Source organism: Girardinichthys multiradiatus, chromosome 9, assembly GCF_021462225.1.
Source record: "Girardinichthys multiradiatus isolate DD_20200921_A chromosome 9, DD_fGirMul_XY1, whole genome shotgun sequence".
Classification (NCBI taxonomy): Eukaryota; Metazoa; Chordata; class Actinopteri; order Cyprinodontiformes; family Goodeidae; genus Girardinichthys; species Girardinichthys multiradiatus.
The window spans coordinates 49902064-49923790 of record NC_061802.1 but is presented as its reverse complement, the minus strand read 5'-3'; the positions used below and the strand labels follow the sequence as shown (position 1 = coordinate 49923790).

At 42.4% G+C, this 21727-nt stretch overlaps 1 protein-coding gene across 21 annotated transcripts in view; it reads left to right on the top strand.

Annotated features, from left to right (window-relative positions):
- eps15l1a (epidermal growth factor receptor pathway substrate 15-like 1a) overlaps window positions 1-21727 on the top strand; it is a 305470-nt gene that overhangs the window by 181531 nt on the left and 102212 nt on the right. For all 21 annotated transcript variants that reach the window (XR_007039479.1, XR_007039480.1, XR_007039478.1 and 18 more), the window contains one exon: window positions 11130-11327. Coding sequence is in view for 16 of the 21 variants with exons in the window: in XM_047373747.1 (XP_047229703.1) it covers window positions 11130-11327 (198 nt within the window). In the remaining 5 variants the exon portion in view is untranslated. The remainder of the gene's footprint in view (window positions 1-11129; window positions 11328-21727) is intronic.

Here is a 21727-nt window from a genome sequence, read left to right as displayed (position 1 = left end):
TTCTTATGCCTTGTTCTCTCGTTACCCTGAGAAAGACTTACCCTGTGTTTTTGCTTCAGGTCCTTTCCCTGAGAAGTGTGGTCGGACATAGTTCCTGCTCTAAGCCAGGTTTCTGATAACCTTCAACCTAACAGCAGCTGATCTCTGGTACCAAGTTCCTGTCTGGTGGTTTGGCTGCTGGACTCCTTCTTATTTGCTGTTTAATCATGTTCCCTCAGGTTCCCTTTCTCTTTCACAACAACTAAATCACCAATCTTCACATTTCACTTTGGTGAGTGCCAGCGCTGCCTGATGGTAATTTTCGCCAGATATTCTTTTTTTAACTACTAAGAAATGTTCTCAAAGAAGCATCATCTAGACTTTGTGAAATTGCCCAACTTACGATGCTCCTGATTGTTCTTATTTGACGGTATCAAACACCTCCCATGTGACCGGCATCAGGTACATTCATAACAAAGTCACATTGCCTTTCTTCTAAAAAGGCAGTGAGTCTTAGTCCATTTGTTTTAAGGTCTCGTTCAGTTAATTTTTTGCCCCTACAAAGTTTGTTCCTTGATCTGATCAGATTTCTCTAACTGTTCCATGAAATGTTAGGAACAGCGAAGAGCATTTCTAAAAGGCATCTGTTGTTAAATCATCTAGCATTACAACGTGAACTGCCCTTGATGATAGACAAGTGAATATTAGTCCATATCTTTTGCTTTCTTTTCTACCTTGTTTGGTATTAAATGGTCCAAAGCAATCCATCCCACAGTAAGAAAACGGTGGGGAGGGCTTTACATGGTTTGCTGGTAGCTCTGCCATCTTTTGAAGTTCAGTTGATCTGCGCATTCTGCAGCACGTAATGCATCCTTTTATGTAGGCCGCTACAACTTTCCTGCCACCCACAACCCAGTACCCATTTGCTCTCAGTTCATTTAGAGTCTGCCCTCTACCTCGGTGCTGAGTTTTCTCAGGGCTGTGATTTAGAACCAGATGGGTGATCACACCACCTTTGGGCAATATCATTGAATGCTTCAGATCTAGGGATACAGAAGCATTTTGTAATCTCTCTCCCACCCGGAGAACGCCACCATGTATTACTGGATCAAGTTGATACAATGGATGACAAAGTGGAAGCCTGGTATAAGTTAACACCTGCATCTCCTCCTTAAAGACAACATTTTGTGCCACTTTTACTAGTGCAAGACCTGCTCTTCTTCTGTCTTCAACATATATGGCCTTTTTGGATCCTTCTGGCAGCTGCTGGATACGAGCAACAACATTAACTGCTGTATGCCATTTTGAAAACCTTTCAAATCTTTCAGAGAAATTGCCTTCTTTGACTATGTCTGTGTGAAATACATGTGCTGTCTTGACTTCTGGATTGCCAAGCACAAAATCACAAAATGTGTTCTCTATATTATTTTTCAACCTTGCTTAGTTTGTTTGATGTTGTTACATTTGTGATAAATGAATTAGCTTTAGGTTGTTTTATTTCTTTAGCCAGCCTGTCTTCAGAACTCTTCAAAGCATGACAAGATGACGTTTTTGGAGCATTTTTTGGTTCTGTTCACATTCATTTAATGTTTGAAGCCCCTTAATATGTGGCATTGCATTTCTACAAACTGTCAGTCACTGAATTGTTGCAGCTTTGTTGATTCTCTAGAACCAATTTTGGGCCAGTTGTTCAATCTTTCCTTGAATGCACGCCAAAGTACAAAGGGATGACTATATGGAGCATGCAATGCTTCCCATGCTTGGTCATATGCTTCAGTATCCTGTCTATAAAAGTTTCCCTCCAACACAGATTGTATCTCACCACCAATGTATTTCTGTAGGTAGTATAACCTGTCAGCTGGATTTGAACATCTCCATTCTATGAGTGTTTTAAAGCTTGTCCTCCACTCTAGGAACTTTAGTGGATCACCAGTAGAAACTGAAGGCTCTGGGATCTGGGATCAGTTTTTTCATTTTTATTGTGCCTTAATATTTTTTCTTTTTTGACTACCATATTGGGCTTTGAAATAGTATCAACTATATCACTGCTAACATCTAAGTTGTTCTCGGAAGCCTCAACTAAATCTGCCTCAGAGTATGCCTTTAGTCTTGCAGCTATCACTTGAAGATCCCTTTCATCTTCCAGTCTTTTAGGTTCCTGTCGTTGCACAGCTATGGCTTCTTCCATCTCTATTTGGCTTGTTTTGAAGCCAGTTGTGCTGCACATTCTGCCCTTTTTGCTGTAATACTTGATCGTTCTGATGTTCTGCATGAGTGGCGACTACAAACTGTGGATTTGGAGGACAATGACCCAAATATTGACTGGGAATATTCTTTGTCAAGCACCACACAAGGCCTGGCCTTTTCTGCACAGGTATCAAACTAATCTTGCCCCAATTCACTCATTCTTACTTTCATTATTTCCTATTAAATCTGCTGTGACTGCTGTGCATGTCCACCCTTCTTCTAATCTCAGTAGCTGGAACTAGATTGGATCGTATACGGTAATATGTTTCTTTTATTTGTCTCCCAAGCCCTTCAACATCATCCATCATCTGACTCAAGTCTTGATCGTCACATTCACTCCTGCGTTTGGTTCGTGTAGGTCTAACGCGTTCCTTCCATTTTAAATATATTTTGTAGAATTTACTATCCATATCACAAATCTCTTGTTGCTTAAGCTCCAGCATTTTTAGGCTTAACTTCCTGTCTCTTGATGATCTTTTGGGCTCAACTTTCTCTTGAGAAGTTCAGGGGTTGAACAATGAAACTGAAAAACTTGGTTTTAGACCACAATAATTTATTAGTATGGTGTAGGGCCTCCTTTTGTGGCCAATACAGCATCAATTCATCTTGGGAATGACATATACAAGTCCTGCACAGTGGTCAGAGGGATTTTAAGCCATTCTTCTTGCAGGATAGTGGCCAGGTCACTACGTGATACTGGTGGAGGAAAACGTTTCCTGACTCGCTCCTCCAAAACACCCCAAAGTGGCTCAATAATATTTAGATCTGGTGACTGAGCAGGCCATGGGAGATGTTCAACTTCACTTTCATGTTCATCAAACCAATCTTTCACCAGTCTTGCTGCGTGTATTGGTGCATTGTCATCCTGATACACGGCACCGCTTTCAGGATACAATGTTTGAACCATTGGATGCACATGGTCCTCAAGAATGGTTCGGTAATCCTTGGCAGTGACGCACCCATCTAGCACAAGTATTGGGCTAAGGGAATGCCATGATATGGCAGCCCAAACCATTACTGATCCACCCCCATGCTTCACTCTGGGCATGCAACAGTCTGGGTGATACGCTTCTTTGGGGCTTCTCCACACCGTAACTCTCCCGGATGTGGGGAAAACAGTAAAGGTGGACTCATCAGAGAACAATACATGTTTCCCAGCCTGGTTCATCACTCAAAACCCCAATCATGGGTAAGACTGCCGACCTGACTGCTGTCCAGAAGGCCACTATTGACACCCTCAAGCAAGAGGGTAAGACACAGAAAGAAATTTCTGAACGAATAGGCTGTTCCCAGAGTGCTGTATCAAGGCACCTCAGTGGGAAGTCTGTGGGAAGGAAAAAGTGTGGCAGAAAAGGCTGCACAACGAGAAGAGGTGACCGGACCCTGAGGAAGATTTTGGAGAAGGGCCGATTCCGGACCTTGGGGGACCTGCGGAAGCAGTGGACTGAGTCTGGAGTAGAAACATCCAGAGCCACCGTGCACAGCCGTGTGCAGGAAATGGGCTACAGGTGCCGCATTCACCAGGTCAAGCCACTTTTGAACCAGAAACAGCGGCAGAAGCGCCTGACCTGGGCTACAGAGAAGCAGCACTGGACTGTTGCTCAGTGGTCCAAAGTACTTTTTGTGGATGAAAGCAAATTCTGCATGTCATTCGGAAATCAAGGTGCCAGAGTCTGGAGGAAGACTGGGGAGAAGGAAATGCCAAAATGCCAGAAGTCCAGTGTCAAGTACCCACAGTCAGTGATGGTCTGGGGTGCAGTGTCAGCTGCTGGTGTTGGTCCACTGTGTTTTATCAAGGGCACGGTCAATGCAGCTAGCTATCAGGAGATTTTGGAGCACTTCATGCTTCCATCTGCTGAAAAGCTTTATGGAGATGAAGATTTCATTTTTCAGCACGACCTGGCACCTGCTCACAGTGCCAAAACCACTGGTAAATGGTTTACTGACCATGGTATCACTGTGCTCAATTGGCCTGCCAACTCACCTGACCTGAACCCCATAGAGAATCTGTTGGATATTGTGAAGAGAACGTTGAGAGACTCAAGACCCAACACTCTGGATGAGCTAAAGGCCGCTATCGAAGCATCCTGGGCCTCCATAAGACCTCAGCAGTGCCACAGGCTGATTGCCTCCATGCCACGCCGCATTGAAGCAGTCATTTCTGCAAAAGGATTCCCGACCAAGTGTTGAGTGCATAACTGTACATGATTATTTGAAGGTTGACGTTTTTTGTATTAAAAACACTTTTCTTTTATTGGTCGGATGAAATATGCTAATTTTGTGAGATAGGAATTTTGGGTTTTCATGAGCTGTATGCCAAAATCATCCGTATTAAGACAATAAAAGACCTGAAATATTTCAGTTAGTGTGCAATGAATCTAAAATATATGAATGTTACATTTTCATCATGACATTATGGAAAATAATAAACTTTATCACAATATGCTAATATTTTGAGAAGGACCTGTAGTGAACACCAACATTAGAGAGAAAACTATTGACAAACAAATCTTGGTGCACTCCAAAACGTTGTCCTAACACAAATATGAATCAAAAACCAAAACAAATCGAGAGCACACCAAAAACGAAACCATCCCATTTGATTCACGAACCTTTCACTCAGGTGGCCCACATCAATACATCATTCTTACACTGGGCCTTCATTTAATCCTGTTACACCATGTCCAATCTTTCCAGTCATACTGTTTCTGAACCCCAGGGACCTTATTCCTAAGTAATAGTGTGTCAATGGACCCATTTGTCAGGCTCCTCCCAGCCACCTTTTCAGGCCTTTTTTACCTAGGAGAAAGCTAATGAAGAGTCGCCCCACTATATTGTACTAATATAACCATAAACATATTATGGTTATATTAGTACAATATAGTGGGGCGACTCTTCATTAATCTTTCCAGGAAAATCATTAACTCTTGAGTATTGTGATGTGCCAAGCCTGAAAATAAATTATTTGATCATGCAGCAGTCCCAGTACAACAATCCAACAAGAACAAAAAATCACAAACTTGGGTGGTGAAATCAGCATTTTTCCTTTTTCTTTTTTTCCCTCTTCTTCATTTCAAAACACATAATCATAATTGTACATTTTTAATTCCAGTATTACTACATGCAAAGTAGACAAGTATTAACAAAATTCAAGTTAGAATGTCGAATGCAGATAAATCAGTTATAAAGGGAATCATTCTCATTAGAAAAGGAAAAAAGTATTTTCTCTGTCAGTGGCATCTTGTTACCCTTTGGTGCCATCAAATAGTGAAAGTTAAAAATGAATTCATATTTAATCCTGTCACAATTAACCTATTTATGCATAAATAGGTTAATTGTTTTTCATGCCATCAATTAAATCAACTGTATCATGCACCTACCGCTTTCGGTGAAAAGCCAAGTCTTAAATACTCGTCGTCTTCCGCTTATCTGGGACCGGGTCGTGGGGGCAGCAGGCTCAGCAGAGACACCATGTCCGGCCAGGTCCCGTGAGGATCAACCTAGCCACCAGGCGCTCTCTGATGAATCCCGACCCCAGGCCTGGCTTCAGGGTGGGACACGGGTCCGCCGTACCGGGCGACGTCACGTGCCTCAATTTAATCGTCGCCCACTGTGGAAGCTGACATTACCTCCCTCTCAACGCACGCCTCCTGGCGGCCGGCTGGTGGAAGGAGCAGCAGAAGCCTCAAACTCCGAGATGAGTACAGGATCCAGGATGAAGCTGCGAGGCACCCATAAGCGGTGCTCAGGACCATAACCCTCCAAGTCCACGAGATACTGCACACCACGCCCCCTAGGCCTAGAGTCCAAAATCCTATGGACCGTGTAGGCAGGATGGCCATCAATGTCACGGGCGGGTGGAGGGGGTTCAGAAGGAGGGCACAACGGACTGGTGACAACAGGCTAAGTTGACAGCCATACCTCCTGACCAGGATGGTAAACTGGGGCAGGAATCCTCCTCCTGTCAGCGTAGCGCTTATTCTGGGCGGAAGTACGCTAGAGAGTGAACTTGGTCTGGTCCCAAAACCTCTTACACTGTCGTAAGTAGGTCCGGACAGAGGGAAGGACCCGATCACCAATCACTCCAGGCTTCAATACGGGATTCTGACCAGTTTATGTGAGGGTTGTGAGACCTCAACCACAAATGACCCAGAACCAGATCGGTCTCCTTAGTAGGGAACAACAAGAGAGAAATGGTCTCATGGTGATTTCTGGAAGTAACTAGTTCTAGGGGTTTGGCACTCTGAGAGATCGAACTTAAAGTCTCTCCATCAAGAGAAGCTACCCTGATGGGATCCCCTAAGATATAAGCTGGTAGTTTGAACTTATGGACTAGTCCTGGCTTAATTAAGTTTTGTTCTGAACCTGAATCAATAAGAGCGGTAAGTGGAATCTGTTCCCTATTATAACAAAGAAAAGTCTTAATAAGAAAACGAGGGGTGTTAGATCTCGGGTTAATGCCCGCTAGTGCCCCCTGGATCACTGGCAGGCTGGCTCTTTTGGGCGGATTGGGCAAGCGAAACGAAAGTGACCAACAGCGCCACAATACAAACACTGACCAGCCCTTAGCTGTTTATTCCTTTCTTCTAAGGTTAGATGAGCTCTCCATATTTGCATGGGCTCAGGAGGGGAGCTACTGTCAGACCTGGATCTGTCAAAAATGAAGGGCATATGTCTTACAAACTTAGTTTATCTTAGTCAGTCTTATAAACATCATACAATTTTAACTATAATAAACCTGTCCAGTAATTCTGTTACAGCGTGCGTGTCATTTTGTGTTGAATTTCAGTCTAATTTGATCATTCTGAACCTGCCTGGAAAAAGTCTAAACCTTTGTTAATCATAATCCTGTTTTGACAAGTTAAATTTTTCCTGTGTGGACTTCATTTTGTTTTACTCTGAAGAATTGACCTAATGTTATGATGACACTGTTGAGGGTCAAACCTATTTTTGTATTCTCTAATTGTTATCAGGACAACCCTGAGTGGACATAAAGACAATTCCTCATTTAATAAATAATGCTGGGCATCAAACAGTTTAAAATGTTTTTACCCTTTAAGCTGGCAGTCCATGGGCTGGCCAGGACCCTGTTTCCCTCTTTGCAACTGCTCCCCAGATTGCCGGCTGCCACTTTGCGCGCTACACTGTTAGCTTTCAGTTTTGTTTGCAACTGTACATTTTGATAATAAACAGGATAAATGTCATAACCAAAGGCTATGTCATATGCAGAAGGACTCCTACAATGGAAATCGGCACTTTTATTTAACCATATTCCATTTAATTTCCTTTTTAGGAGGTGAAAAACAAATTTGGGAAGGTTTTGGCATCCATGCCTAACTGCCATCTCCGCCTGGCACATTGCACTCTAAAACGTTTGTAGAACATATATGCTTCAACTTATTCAGTCCAAATTTGCTGCAGTTATAGTGAAGATGTGGATGAATACAATATGGGGTTCTCCTAAGAATTCCAATAGATTTGCATAGTGTTTTGCAATGTTCATTTAGAAAAAACATTTGGCGAGGCTCAAAAATGTTTATTTTTTTCTTTGTTTGATCATAAATAAATCAGACATAGTAACAGTTACAATAGGGGTTCACTGGAAAAATATTCTTCTGTGTCTTACCTTTGCACAGGTACCAAACGTTTGCATGTAGGCCTTATAACTGTGGAGCTAAACTTGATTTATTTAAGGTGTGTAATTTCAGGCGGAAATTGCTCTAAAACCCCTCAGGAGTTAATAGGTTAAGGAAATTCTGGACCCGACAAACCCTATGCCTTTTGCATGCCTCATTCAAGGAGGTTGCTTTTATATGCTACGTTCATTTATATGCTGAAACCTGGTAGACCATGTTGCAGCATCGAATGTGGCTCATCTTCTATCACCTAAAGAACATCTCCAGGATTAAATGACTAATGTCTCAGCAGGACCTTGACAAACTAATTCATGCGTTCATTTTTAGTAGAATTGATTACAGCAACATTGTCTTCACAGGTCTGCCGAAAAAGTCGATCAGACAACTGCAGTTGATCCAGAACGCTGCTGCCCGCAACCTCACCAAAACTAAGAAAGTGGAGCACATCACCCCGGTTCTAAAGTCCCTACACTAGCTCCCTGTAGCTCAGAGAATAGAGTTTAAAATATTTCTGTTAGTCTATAAATCACTGAATGGCTTAGAACCAAAATACATTACAGACTTGTTGTCAGTGTATCAACCACCTAGACCTCTCAGGTCTTCTGGCTCAAATCTACTCTGCAGAACCAGAACCAGAACTAAACATGGAGAAGCAGCTTTTAGTTCTTATGCTCCACTAATCTGGAACAAACTCCCAGAAAACTGTAAAAGCGCTGAAACCCTAAGTTGCTTAAAATTAAGATTAAAAATGTATTTGTTTAGAGTGGCCTTTGACTATTTAAACATTATCAGTGTTATGGATGTATGATTCTGTGGCCTTTTCTAATCATCTCTTTGCTCTTTGTTCTAAATATAATCCCTGGTGGTTCAGTTGTAGAATTCTCGCCTGCCATGCAAGAATTCCCGTGTTTATATCCCGGTCGAGCCCCAACTGTCGTAGGTCCGTTTCTCTCCAGTTCCAAGATTTGGCTCATCCTAGATGTGCTAAGTGGAGCCCGGTACCGAAGGTGAATGTCACTCTGTATCGGTTCATTGGCATATTTTGTTCACTGATTAATGTTAAATCAAAATCTTGATTTTATACTTAACCATTTCTTATTATTTCACAAGGTAAATACTTTGCTGGTTTTACTGGTTGGGTCTCAGAACTGGAGAGAAACGGACCCGGTAGTGCACGGAGGGAAAAAGAGCAAAAACTCCCATTTTACGCAGACTGGTTACTCTGTGGGTTTTAACGCTGGTCCTGTGTTCACTTTTTAAAGCCCCATTTGAGCCCTTAGATCATGCTTCAATTAAATTTCTGTCATATAAAATAGCTCTGCTGATAGCTCCTTCCTGTCTCAGAATACGGATCGAGGGCAGCTTGGCTGTGCTGCGTTTTAATTCTGCTTTTACACCCTGAAGCATCACAAGTGCATTCAGATCCTAAGTGATAACTCTAAATTGCTTCTATTCCCCTCCTCATAACTCTGAGGATGAAGTCACAACTCATTTTCTCTGTCCTGTACACATGCTCAGATGTTATGTGGGGCACATGGCTACACTTGTCAGGGTTTGTGTAGCGAAGGACCCCGGAATGCAGACTAGCAGGCAGCATGATGGTAAGTGGAAAAAGATTTAATGAATAAAAAACAAAAACTCACTCACAGATGAGGCAGGAACAAAACAGAAACAGGCAGGCGAGACAGGCATGGCATGATCCAGAAAGCAAGACTTGAGCATGATTTGGCAATGATTCCGCAAGGAATAAACAGAACAGGTGTGTATTTATGGAGTGTGAACCAGGTGGAGCAAGGAGACAGATTAGCTTGGAGCAGGTGAACCGAATAAAGATAATTAACAGACAGAACACAACGTGACAGGGGCAAAAATGAACTTCAAGGATACAAACAAACAGAAATCTAACTAGAAAAACATGAACCAAAGCATGACCAGAAGCCCAATTCAAGAACACAACTTAGCAAAACATGAATACAAAAACTAAAGCATGACCAGGAAAACAAACAGAAACATTGATTCAAAAACTGTGAGAAGCATATATGAAAAAAAAACCAGAAACCAAACAACCCCAAATCATAACAACACTGCGCCGCACCAATTCTCTGTTTATGCATTACAGGGAGACCGCTGCAGAACAGCTGTTAGCCGCTCAGTGCCTTTCACACTGGTTATGTGAGGCTATTTCACATGCTTATACTTCTTCTACTTCTGGATCCTCCAGAGCAGCTGAGAGCACACTCCACCAGGGGCATTTCATCCTCCACAGCTCTGCATTGAGGAATGACAGTAGAAGATACTGGCAGAGCATCTTCCTTGTCATCTCTTTGCTACTGTTTTAGGTTTTACCTGTGATATACCTGAGTATAGGCCTAGCCCTTTATGATGCCAGCCTCACTGGTTCCTAAATGGCTGAAGCAATTGCTATTTTGAACCAAATTACCCAGTTTTAGCGCAATTTATAGAGAGTTGGGTGAGGTCCATCCAGCAGGTGGGTTATGGACGCTAGCTTTTAATGCTGCACTGTGTGAGATGGGATAAACCCACAAGCTATAGCCTTAAAGGGCTACAAATATACTCATAGAATCTGGGGTTACAATATGCAACCAATGTTCCGCTGCCTCAGCAGAGCTAAAAACATCCTAAAGGACTGTACATACTTTGACTACTGCCAATTTCAGCTCCTCCCATCAGGCAGGAGGTACAGGTCAGTGAGAGCCCACACTCTCAGATCCAGGAACTGCTTTTTTCCTTAATTCATTTTAACAGTAAATACCAAAACAAACCTGAAATAAGTCTAGTGTCTAATTTAAGTCATGTGTTTATTTATTTTTAATTGAATGTTATGATTAAATTTGTTTTGTAACTATTGTATATTGAGTATGTTTTGTTTATGTAAGTATTGCGTAAATGTGACATGCACCGAAGGAGCAGTACTCCTAATGTTGGAGGCCAGAAAGACTTGAGATCCAGGAAATCAGTCAAATATTTTGCAAATAAAAAGAAATACTATTTTGTTAGCAACCAAATTAATTTAAAAGTGGTGTTAGGCCCATCACTACATTCCTACACCTTTTGGTTTGGTTTGCTTTATTGATGTGAGAGATTCTTTTATATGTTTTCTATCAACATCAGCATAATAGGGATGGATGGAAATACATTTCCAGGACAAAACACATTGTTTTTCCTCATTCCTTGATACAGAGCTGTAACTGTCTTACTTAACTGCAAACCCTGCTGTACCTTTTTGTTACTCTCTTATTGCTGTAGATCTCAACCCTTCAAAGTCAGATCAAATCTCAGGAGTCACATTTGCAGAGCCAGGAGGAAGAGCTTAGCCAAGCAAAGGCTGACTTGGACCGACTGCACCAGGAGGAAAGACAGCTGGAACAGAGCTTGGCCGCTGGCAAGACCCAACTGGAAACTATTATCAGTTCGCTCAAGTCGACTCAGGAGGAGATCACTCAGGTAGGAGTAAGGCTCTGTTTGTATTTGTTTCTTTATTCTTTATTACTGCTGAAATGCTTACCGTCAGCAATTATACAAAACAAAAACTCTTTAAAGAACTTGAAGAACATGTAGGAGTCTTCAGTTTCTTTTTATTAATGAGAACAGGTAAAACAAAAGCTTTTCACCACACTGTCTCAATTCAGCTGGTTTTATATCTTTCCTAGTATAATTATATACTATAAAATTAATAAAACATGTTATTTAAAACACCTTTCAAAACACTTAAGGACACTGTACAAACAAGAAAATAAATAAAAACACAAGAAAATTAAAATAATTAAAAAAGACAATATTAAAATACACACTGAACACAGCAATCATTTGAGGTAAGCACTCTTGAACAGATGGGTATTGAATTTAGACTTACACAGAGGAAGAGTGTCAGTTTGTGAATGTCCGGACAGAGTGGATTCCAGGGAACTCAATGGTGTTGACGGGGACAGGAGGCTCATAAATGCCCCTTTCCCACTGGCTCGATTTCGCCCTACTCGACTCCACTCGGCTGGCTTTGTGAGTGGTTCCATTACTATTTTTTCCATACCAGTACCAAAACTTTGGAGCTTCGCCATCCAGAACACAGCGTATCTCCTCTCTGCTTCTCCTGCCACACCCCCTCACATCAGAACCCCTGAGCCAGTTCTGGCTGGGCTGTGGTCCAGATATTTATCACAGTGGATCATTTTATACATGAAAAAACATATATAAGACATTCTTGCATATACAATAATACAAACATGATTAGTATTTAGTCTATTTATGTTTTTATTTTCTATTTAATAATTTCTTTTTTATGGTTTAAACCCAGCTGATTATGCTTAGATCAGGAACACCTTTGTAGCAGCAACTGCCAGTCACACATTGAACAGAGGGAAAAAACACAGCACACACATAAAAACTGCACACATAAAAACTGCACACAGCCACCGTGGATCTGACAATAATATTTTCTCACCTGATTCAGTGAGTCTCCTTTGATTGCGATGCATAGCAGAACATTGAATTATTTCATTTACTAATTTTGCAGCATAATGCTAAGAAAAATGAGGCTATAAAAGCATGAATATATCCTCATACTCGTACTCGTTGTCTTCCGCTTTATCCGGGACCGGGTCGCGAGGGCAGCAGACTTAGCAGAGAAACCCCGACGTTCCTCTCCCTAGACACCTCTTCCAGCTCCTCCGGGGGAAGCCCAAGGCGTTCCCAGGCCAGCTGAGAGACATAGTCCCTCCAGCGTGTCCTGGGCCGTCCCCTGGGCCTCCTCCCGGTGGGACATGCCTGGAACACCACCCGCGGAAGGCGTCCAGGAGGCATCCGGTATAGATGCCCGAGCCACCTCAACTGGCTCCTCTCGATGTGGAGGAGCAGCGGCTCTACTCCGATCCCCTCCCGGATGGCCGAGCTCCTCACCCTATCTCTAAGGCAGTGCCCGGCCACCCTACGGAGGAAGCTCATTTCAGCCGCTTGTATACGGGATCTCGTTCTTTCGGTCATGACCCAAAGTTCATGGCCATAGGTGAGGGTAGGAACGTAGACCGACCGGTAAATCAAGAGCTTCGCTTTTCGGCTCAGCTCTCTCTTCACCACAACGGACCGGCACAGTGCCCCCATTACTGCGGCAGCCGGACCGGTCCGTCTGCCGATCTCCCGCTCCATTCTTCCCTCACTCGTGAACAAGATCCCAAAATACTTGAACTCCTCCATTTGAGGCAGGAACTCCCCTCCAACCTGAAGTGGACAAGCCACCCAGAATATATTCTGGCTATTTTAATTTTAGAAATAAATTTGGCAATGAAGGTCCTTTTTTGGCATGAGCACCTGCCTCAAAAAATGTCTGTTTATGTTCTGACCAACACCAGATCAGTGTATACAGGTCCTTCTCAAAAAATTAGCATATTATGATAAAGTTCATTATTTTCCATAATGTCATGATGAAAATTTAACATTCATATATTTTAGATTCATTGTACACGAACTGAAATATTTCAGGTCTTTTATTGTCTTAATACAGATGATTTTGGCATACAGCTCATGAAAACCCAAAATTCCTATCTCACAAAATTAGCATATCATTAAAAGGGTCTCTAAACGAGCTATGAACCTAATCATCTGAATCAACGAGTTAACTCTAAATACCTGCAAAAGATTCCTGAGGCCTTTAAAACTCCCAGCCTGGTTCATCACTCAAAACCCCAACCATGGGTAAGACTGCCGACCTGACTGCTGTCCAGAAGGCCACTATTGACACCCTCAAGCAAGAGGGTAAGACACAGAAAGAAATTTCTGAACAAATAGGCTGTTCCCAGAGTGCTGTATCAAGGCACCTCAGTGGGAAGTCTGTGGGACGGAAAAAGTGAGGCAGAAAATGCTGCACAACGAGAAGAGGTGACCGGACCCTGAGGAAGATTGTGGAGAAGGGCCGATTCCAGACCTTGGGGGACCTGCGGAAGCAGTGAACTGAGTCTGGAGTAGAAACATCCAGAGCCACCGTGCACAGGCGTGTGCAGGAAATGGGCTACAGGTGCCGCATTCCCCAGTCCTGGGCTACAGAGAAGCAGCACTGGAATGTTGCTCAGTGGTCCAAAGTACTTTTTTCGGATGAAAGCAAATTCTGCATGTCATTCGGAAATCAAAGTGCCAGAGTCTGGAGGAAGACTGGGGAGAAGGAAATGCCAAAATGCCAGAAGTCCAGTGTCAAGTACCCACAGTCAGTGATGGTCTGGGGTGCCGTGTCAGCTGCTGGTGTTGGTCCACTGTGTTTTATCAAGGGCAGGGTCAATGCAGCTAGCTATCAGGAGATTTTGGAGCACTTCATGCTTCCATCTGCTGAAAAGCTTTATGGAGATGAAGATTTAGTTTTTCAGCACCACCTGGCACCTGCTCACTGTGCCAAAACCACTGGTAAATGGTTTAGTGACCATGGTATCACTGTGCTTAATTGGCCTGCCAACTCTCCTGACCTGAACCCCATAGAGAATCTGTTGGATATTGTGAAGAGAACATTGAGAGACTCAAGACCCAACACTCTGGATGAGCTAAAGGCCGCTATCGAAGCATCCTGGGCCTCCATAAGACCTCAGCAGTGCCACAGGTTGATTGCATCCATGCCACGCCGCATTGAACAGTCATTTCTGCAAAAGGATTCCCGACCAAGTATTGAGTGCATAACTGTACATGATTATTTGAAGGTTGACGTTGTTTGTATTAAAAACACTTTTCTTTTATTGGTCGGATGAAATATGCTAATTTTGTGAGATAGGAATTTTGGGTTTTCATGAGCTGTATGCCAAAATCATCCGTATTAAGACAATGAAAGACCTGAAATATTTCAGTTAGTGTGCAATGAATCTAAAATATATGAATGTTAAATTTTCATCATTACATTATAGAAAATAATGAACTATATCACAATATGCTAATGTTTTGAGAAGGACCTGTAATTTCACAGTGACACCTGGTTTACCAATGACCATCACTGATTGATGATGTCAAGTTCGACAGATTCTGTTTTTCAGAATAAATGAACTATTGATATGAGTAAAAAGACAACATTTTGAGATTATGAGATGTGGAGGTTTTTAATTTTCTACCATATGATGTCCACTTCACATTGCCTTTAGTCTGTCAGTATTGTCCTGTGAATACCAGCCAATATTGTAGTGGTATTAGAACAATAGATTAAAAAGTGATTCAAGCACTGGCTTCCTCAAAAACAGAGAGCTCTGTACACATATTGAATAAATTTACAACAACTTCTAAAAATATAAGAATTTATTAACAGAAACAATTCAACTCCAAGTTAAACATGTGTCAGTCAATAACTCTCTAAATAGGCTACTAAACATTAATTAAAACTACCAAGCAAACATGAAAGAATAAAATAAACGAATGTCGTGGTTTCCTTCTAGTTGCCCATGTGGTGGGCTTGGACACCATCAACTTGACTCCAAAAAGTGGAAAAAATCACAGAGGGCATGTCAGCATCTGAAGGTTGAGCTTTTTATTTACACACCTCCCAAAACTGAAGAGTAGAGTAGCAGTTGGGGAGCTGGCCCCCAAAGGGGCATTCAAGCTGGTGCTTTGACACCCACCTCCTATTTCCTTACATATGCAAAACCACACAGCAGTAGGGTCTTAGAGTGTAGGACGATGGGCGGTGTTTTAACAAGTTTGGCTTAAGGCAACCCATAAAAACCTCTTAAAATCATTTGGAACCAGGCAACAAGACTTACTACCACCAACAAAAAACTCAAAATAAGGTGACTCAAATAATTGACTGTCATCAATAAATCTAGAATTGTATATGCTTTCTTTAATTAGTAATGCTTTTGCAGGGGTCAGCAACAGCTTAAAAATCAGCAAAACCTAATGTTTCGAATAATAGAAATAAATCAATCCACCTAACCTATCTTTCCCTAATGCTGAAACTGGTAAGGGTGAAGGGGCTTTGGAGACGGAGGCTCACCATGGATCCGAATGGAATGATTCCTTTAGCAGGCAAGAGTGATTTTCTTCTTGGGTGAAAGGCAAATCTTCAGTTCTCTTCCTCTAAGTGAACAGGCGCTGACGCTCGGGGTTTCTATGGTCAAGTTGGAAAAAATAAAAATATTTAAAAAACAGAAACTTGGTTGGCATATGTTTCAAAAGTCAGTAGCTTCCAGAGGCTGAATAGTTGAAGGAAACCTTTGAGGTGTAATTGAGGTTGGTTCAGGACTTCCAGTAGCCTGAAACTTAGAGCAATCAGTTGTTCACTGACTAAATTCACTTCAGTCGTCTTGGTAAAAATGCAACAGATGAAATTCAGATTCTCAATTTAGAGTTCAAGCTCTTCTCAGGGTCCACGGGTTGATCCTCTTTATAATGCAGAATTTCTCAGCAGGGCTGCGTCTCCGGTCTTCTGATTCATCTGTAGCTTCTTTCTCCATCCGATCTTGTTCGCTGGGCGTCTGCGAGGAAACAACCACGTTTCCTTCTTTGGCACAGTTTTTATATTGCAGTTAGCCTCACTGCTCATCCCCTGTTGCCGGGCAAGTTTTCCCATCATTAAGTTACATGGTCACCGTGACTTTTCGGTGCTGTCTCCCAACCTCCCTAGACAGAGTCGTAAACAGCCCGTAGCTGGCTCCCTGTGTTATGACTTTTGCCTGTTTTTCGACCTTCACGACTCCCGCTCCCATCCTGGTCCCATGACTTTTGCCTGTTTTTCGAACTTCAGACTGACAAAAAACAGCGTGCACTTGGCTTCTCGTTTCTCGCTCCCATGCTTATGACTTGAGCTTGCTCGTTGACCTTCCATCCATGCCCAGTTCCCGTGAAGCTGGCTCTCCTCTGCCCCTCCCGTCTTGATGTTATGACTGTGCCGCTTCTCGCTTCCAGACCATGGTGCACTCCTTATCTGCTCAGCCTCAAGCTTTCTAACAGCATTTCTCTGCTTTTTGCTCTCATACCAGTTACAGCTAAAAAAAACATCACTTCATTTTCACAATTGGTTAACATTACCCCTCTTCATTACATGTAATAATTGTAGAAAAACAGAAAATCATCTTACATTTTTCTTTGATTATACTTGTAGTTTTCTGAAAAAGATAAGACAGTAAGGACTTCTGAAAAACATGACAATCACAGTTAATGTGTGACTCCATACAGGCCTCTTCAGTCCTCAGTTCCATAGTGCGAAGATATATTCATTTTACTGTTTCATGACATCTTATCCATGTAATATGATCATTATTTATTTGATACTCTAAAGATTAGGCCCTCATTTCATCATATGTAATTGTTGTCAAACTCAATCATAGTGATACACTTCTGCCAAAGAAAGAAGAATTAAAACATACACTAAATGGGCCCCCCAGACTTGATGGCTTTAAAATGTGAACATTTACTGCTGTATATTTAATTGATCTAATTATGAGGGTTTAATTAATTTCTGCATGGATACATGGAAGGATCTCACCTCATTTTGACAGTGGCCTGCCTACTTTGATGCTGGACTGAATCTTAATTAATAAAGTTTATCACACAATTAGGATACTGCCTTGAGATATCCTTTTTTGTAGAGCAAAACTGCCCCTCGCACATGTAGGTAACGATCTACTCCATATGGTATGCCTGAAAACCACCACAGGACACATTTAAAAAAAAACTACGTTCCTAGACCATTCTTGGTGAAACACTTAAATGACTCTGGATTAAAAGCCCTATATGTGGTCAGGCTGAAATTGACAAAAAATACATTAATGTGCAAAAGGCGTGAAAAAAATGCTGTAATCAAAGAATGCCTTTAGAAATATAAATGATATGAATTGATTATTGTTATCAATTTACAAAATGCTTAGTGAGTGAACCCAAACATACAGCCAAAGTCATTAAGAACTATCTTCAGCATAAAGAAGAACAAGAGTTACTGGAAATTATGGTATGGCCTCCACAGAGCCCTGATCTCAACGTCATGGAATGTGTCTGGGATTACATGATAAGACAGAAGGATATGAGAAAGTCTACATTCACAGAATATCTGTGGTTGGTTCTCCAAGAAACAGCCTACCAGCCGAGTTCCTTCAAAACCGTGTGCAAGTGTACCTAGAATAATTTATGCTATTTTAAAGGCAAAGGGTGGTCACACCAAATATTGATTTAATTTAGATTTCTCTTTTGTTCATTCCCTGCATTTTGTTGATTGATGAAAATAAATTATTAACACTTTAATTTTTGAAAGGGTTCTTTGTTTACAGGATTTTTTTTTTTTTTACATCTGCCTAAAACGTTTGCACTGTACTGTATATCTGACCAGTCCTGTAATAGGAAACCCTAAAGGTACATACACCTTTCCCCTGTAATCTGAAATACATTACATGAATTCTTTTGGCAACTTCGTATTATGTAAACCACACTTTTTACCTTCCTTACCAAATCCACTGGTAAAGAGAGGAACAGATGTAAAAATATAATTTAGAATCCTCTATTGATCTTGTGCTTACAACGAAGTTACTGAGATCTTATTAGTTGTGTGTTTGATTATTTTTAAATGGTTCTTTTCTTTTATCAGTTGAAAATGGGGTCAGGTGAAATGGGGCCAAGATCTCACGCACTTATTTAATTCAAGTCAATTCAGAAGATTAAATTCAAAAATACTTTATTAATCCCAAAGGGAGATTAAATATTTTAGCTCATATTATACAGTTTTTTTCAAAGAGCTGTTGTAGATGCCCTGTGGTGCTCTTGTGCTACCGAGTACCTGGTTAGACTCACAAACCTTCAGTCTCACAAACTGTGGTCTGTTTGTCAGGTAGTCTTTGATCCAGGTGATTGTTGAGGCCTCCACCTGAGTCTTCTGGAGTGTCTGACAAAGCAAATCAGGTTTGATTGTATTAAATGCACTGGAGAAATCAAAGAACATGATCCTCACAGTGCTGCTGGCTTTGTCCAGATGACAGTGGGTTTGTTGAAGCAGGTGTATGATGGCATCTTAACTCCAAATCCACAGCAAACTGAAGGGGGTCCTGATAGTTTGTTTGTTTACTCAGGTGGGCCAACAGGAGTCTCTCTAGGACCTTCATGATGTGAGATGTCAGGGCAACAGGTCTATAGTCATTGAGGACTGATGGGTGAGTTTTCTTTGGTACCGGAACAAGACAGGAGGAACAAGACACTGTAACCTTTTTCTGGGCCAAGCTAAGGTTGAAGAGGTGCTGCCGAATCCCACAGAGCTGCTCTGCACAAGTCTTCAAGACTCTAGGGCTTACACGATCTGGACCTGTAGCCTTATTCTGGTTCAGTCTTTCCAGTTTTCTTTTCATCTGACTTCTTGAGACACACAAGTGGAACGGGGAGGCAAAGGGAGCATCACCATGTTCTGATTTGGTTGAAGGCCAACATGTAGAAGTAGAAGGGTCCATTGCTGAGGTGGAAGGGAAGCTTTGGGTCAGAGGAGGGTAGGATGTCTTGTTTGGCTCTGAGGAGGATGCTGAGCTTGTTTCTGAACTAAACCTATTAAAAAATACGTTTAGTTAATTGGCTTTCTCCAGACATCCATTGGTCTGATCATCCTTCTGCATGAAGCCTGGGATCTTCATCCCTGACCACACATCTCTGATATTGTTTTGCTGGAGCTTGCTCTCCAGCTTCTTCTTGTACACCTCCTTGCTGTCTCTTATCTTGATTTTAAGTTGCTTCTCTATACTCATCAATACTTTCCTGTCTCCGATCCTGAAAGCTCGTTTTTTCTTGTTAAGCAGGTCCTTCAAGTCACTGTTGATCCAGGGTTTGTTATTGGGGAAGCATCTCACTGTTTTGGTGGGGAAGGTGTTATCTGCACACAAGTTTGAATACAATCACCAGATATTGCCACAAACGCATTGGGGTGTTGTGTCTGTAGCTTAACAACAACTGTCATGGATGCAAAATGTCAGGATTTGGAGTTCTGCTGCCTGCTGCTTACACCTTTCCAACACTAGGTGCCGCCAGTAGGAGAGTACCTGAGGCGACAGGTGTTGTGCATCTACTCATCAGCTGGGAAGCATAAAGAGGAAGGTTGCCAACACTTCGGCGCCTGAGTGTTTTTGCCTCCGCGGTAATCTTCTGGCCAGCTCTGAAAACTCTGCATGATTTTTACTATGGATATATTTTGAAGGATCTGTCTATGCGAACTCTAACTTCCTGTGTTACCCGTTCCAGGTGTGAATTCTGCCTGATCTGCTCCAGCCCTCTGTAGTGGCTACGGCTACTTCCTGATCCAGACTGTGCAAGCTGGTCTTCTTTCCTGACATTTATTCTCTCCCTGGCAGGTTATCCCGGAATCTCCAGTAAGATAACGTTTCTGTTGGGTCTTATTTCTGAGGTTCAGCTATTTATCTTTTCTCTTTGAGTTTTACAGTGAGGAAGATTAGACCCGCCGCTTCAGTTGTTCCTGATCTACTTTCAATAAAAACTTATTATTTTTACAAGTTCTCTGAGAGTCTCTGCATGTGGGTTAAGTCGGCTGTAAAAATCATGACAGAACACTCAGGCCAACCTAACCCAGCGGAGAACCTTCAGAGAACATTAGCTGAACATAGTCAGCAAATTCATGCGCACGGTTCTACTCTCCAAACCCTCTTAGACCGACAGCTGCAAACAAACCAGCAGCTGGAGCATTTGGCATCACTGTTTCAAGGTGCTTGTAGTTCAGAGTCCGCCGCACCCATTGGGGGCGCTGCGGAGCCACTGGAGGTCCAACATCCACCACCTTTCCGAGACGTTACTTCTCCTCACCGTGAGAGGTTCTCTGGAGAGATGGGTGGATGTCGCGGTTTCTTACTCCAGTGTAAATTGGTGTTTAACTGGTCACCCCGAGCCTTTTCTCACGATGAGGGTAAGATATCATATGTTTTGAGTTTGTTAACTGGGAGGGCGCTCCGATGGGCGGAGGCAAGGTTTTCCAAAATTAGACCCTCTGCATTTAACCCATCCCTTATAGGGAGCAGTGGGCTGCCGTTGTGCGGATTTTTCTACCAATTTTTGTACTTTAGCTGTGTCCTCAGGCTGGAACGCAAGCGCGTTAAAGGCGGCGTTTCTGAATGAGCCCATAAAGGACGAACTAGTCCTCTTAGATGAACCAGATGAATTAGAGAAGTACATTGATTTAGCTGTTCGCATTGATTCTCGCCTACGGGAGAGGAGGAGGGATCGCTCCGAGAGAGCGGTGGAGCGAACCTCTTCATTTCCTTCGTCCCCGTTACCAGTGTCATTAAGGCCTCAAATCAGCCACCCCGAAACCGAACCTATGCAGATAGGGAGAGCCAGTTTTCCGCCCAGAGAACAACGGCGACGTCAAGAGGCCAACCAGTGCTTTTATTGTGGTGCCTCCGACCATTTCATTTCCGTTTGTCCTGTCCGGCCAAAAGGGCGGGTCCGTCGGCTGTGATGGGGCAACCGACAGACCGCTCCTCTAGTAGTAAAACCCCGTGATTCACGTTACCGGCTACCTTATTTTTGAACCATCACTCTGAGGTTTTATCTGCCCTAGTTGACTCAGGTTGTGATTTGAACTTGATTGATTATGATTTTGTTTCAAAGAAAGGGATTGCCACAGAAAGATTGATCCGGCCCCGTCGGGTTTTGGCCTTGGATGGTTTATCTCTACATGAGATCACCCATCAAACAGTGCCTCTTGAGCTTGTTTTGTCTGGTAATCACAGAGAAGAGGTATCTTTTTTTGTTTTTCCCATAGCTCAGAGTACGTTAGTACTTGGTTTCCCCTGGCTCCAGCGCCATAATACCCACATTAATTGGGCAGAATTGCAGGTAGAGGCGTGGACTGAGGGATGTCTCAATTCATGTTTACAGTCAGCCGTCTGCCCTACAACCACTGGTGAGGAAGG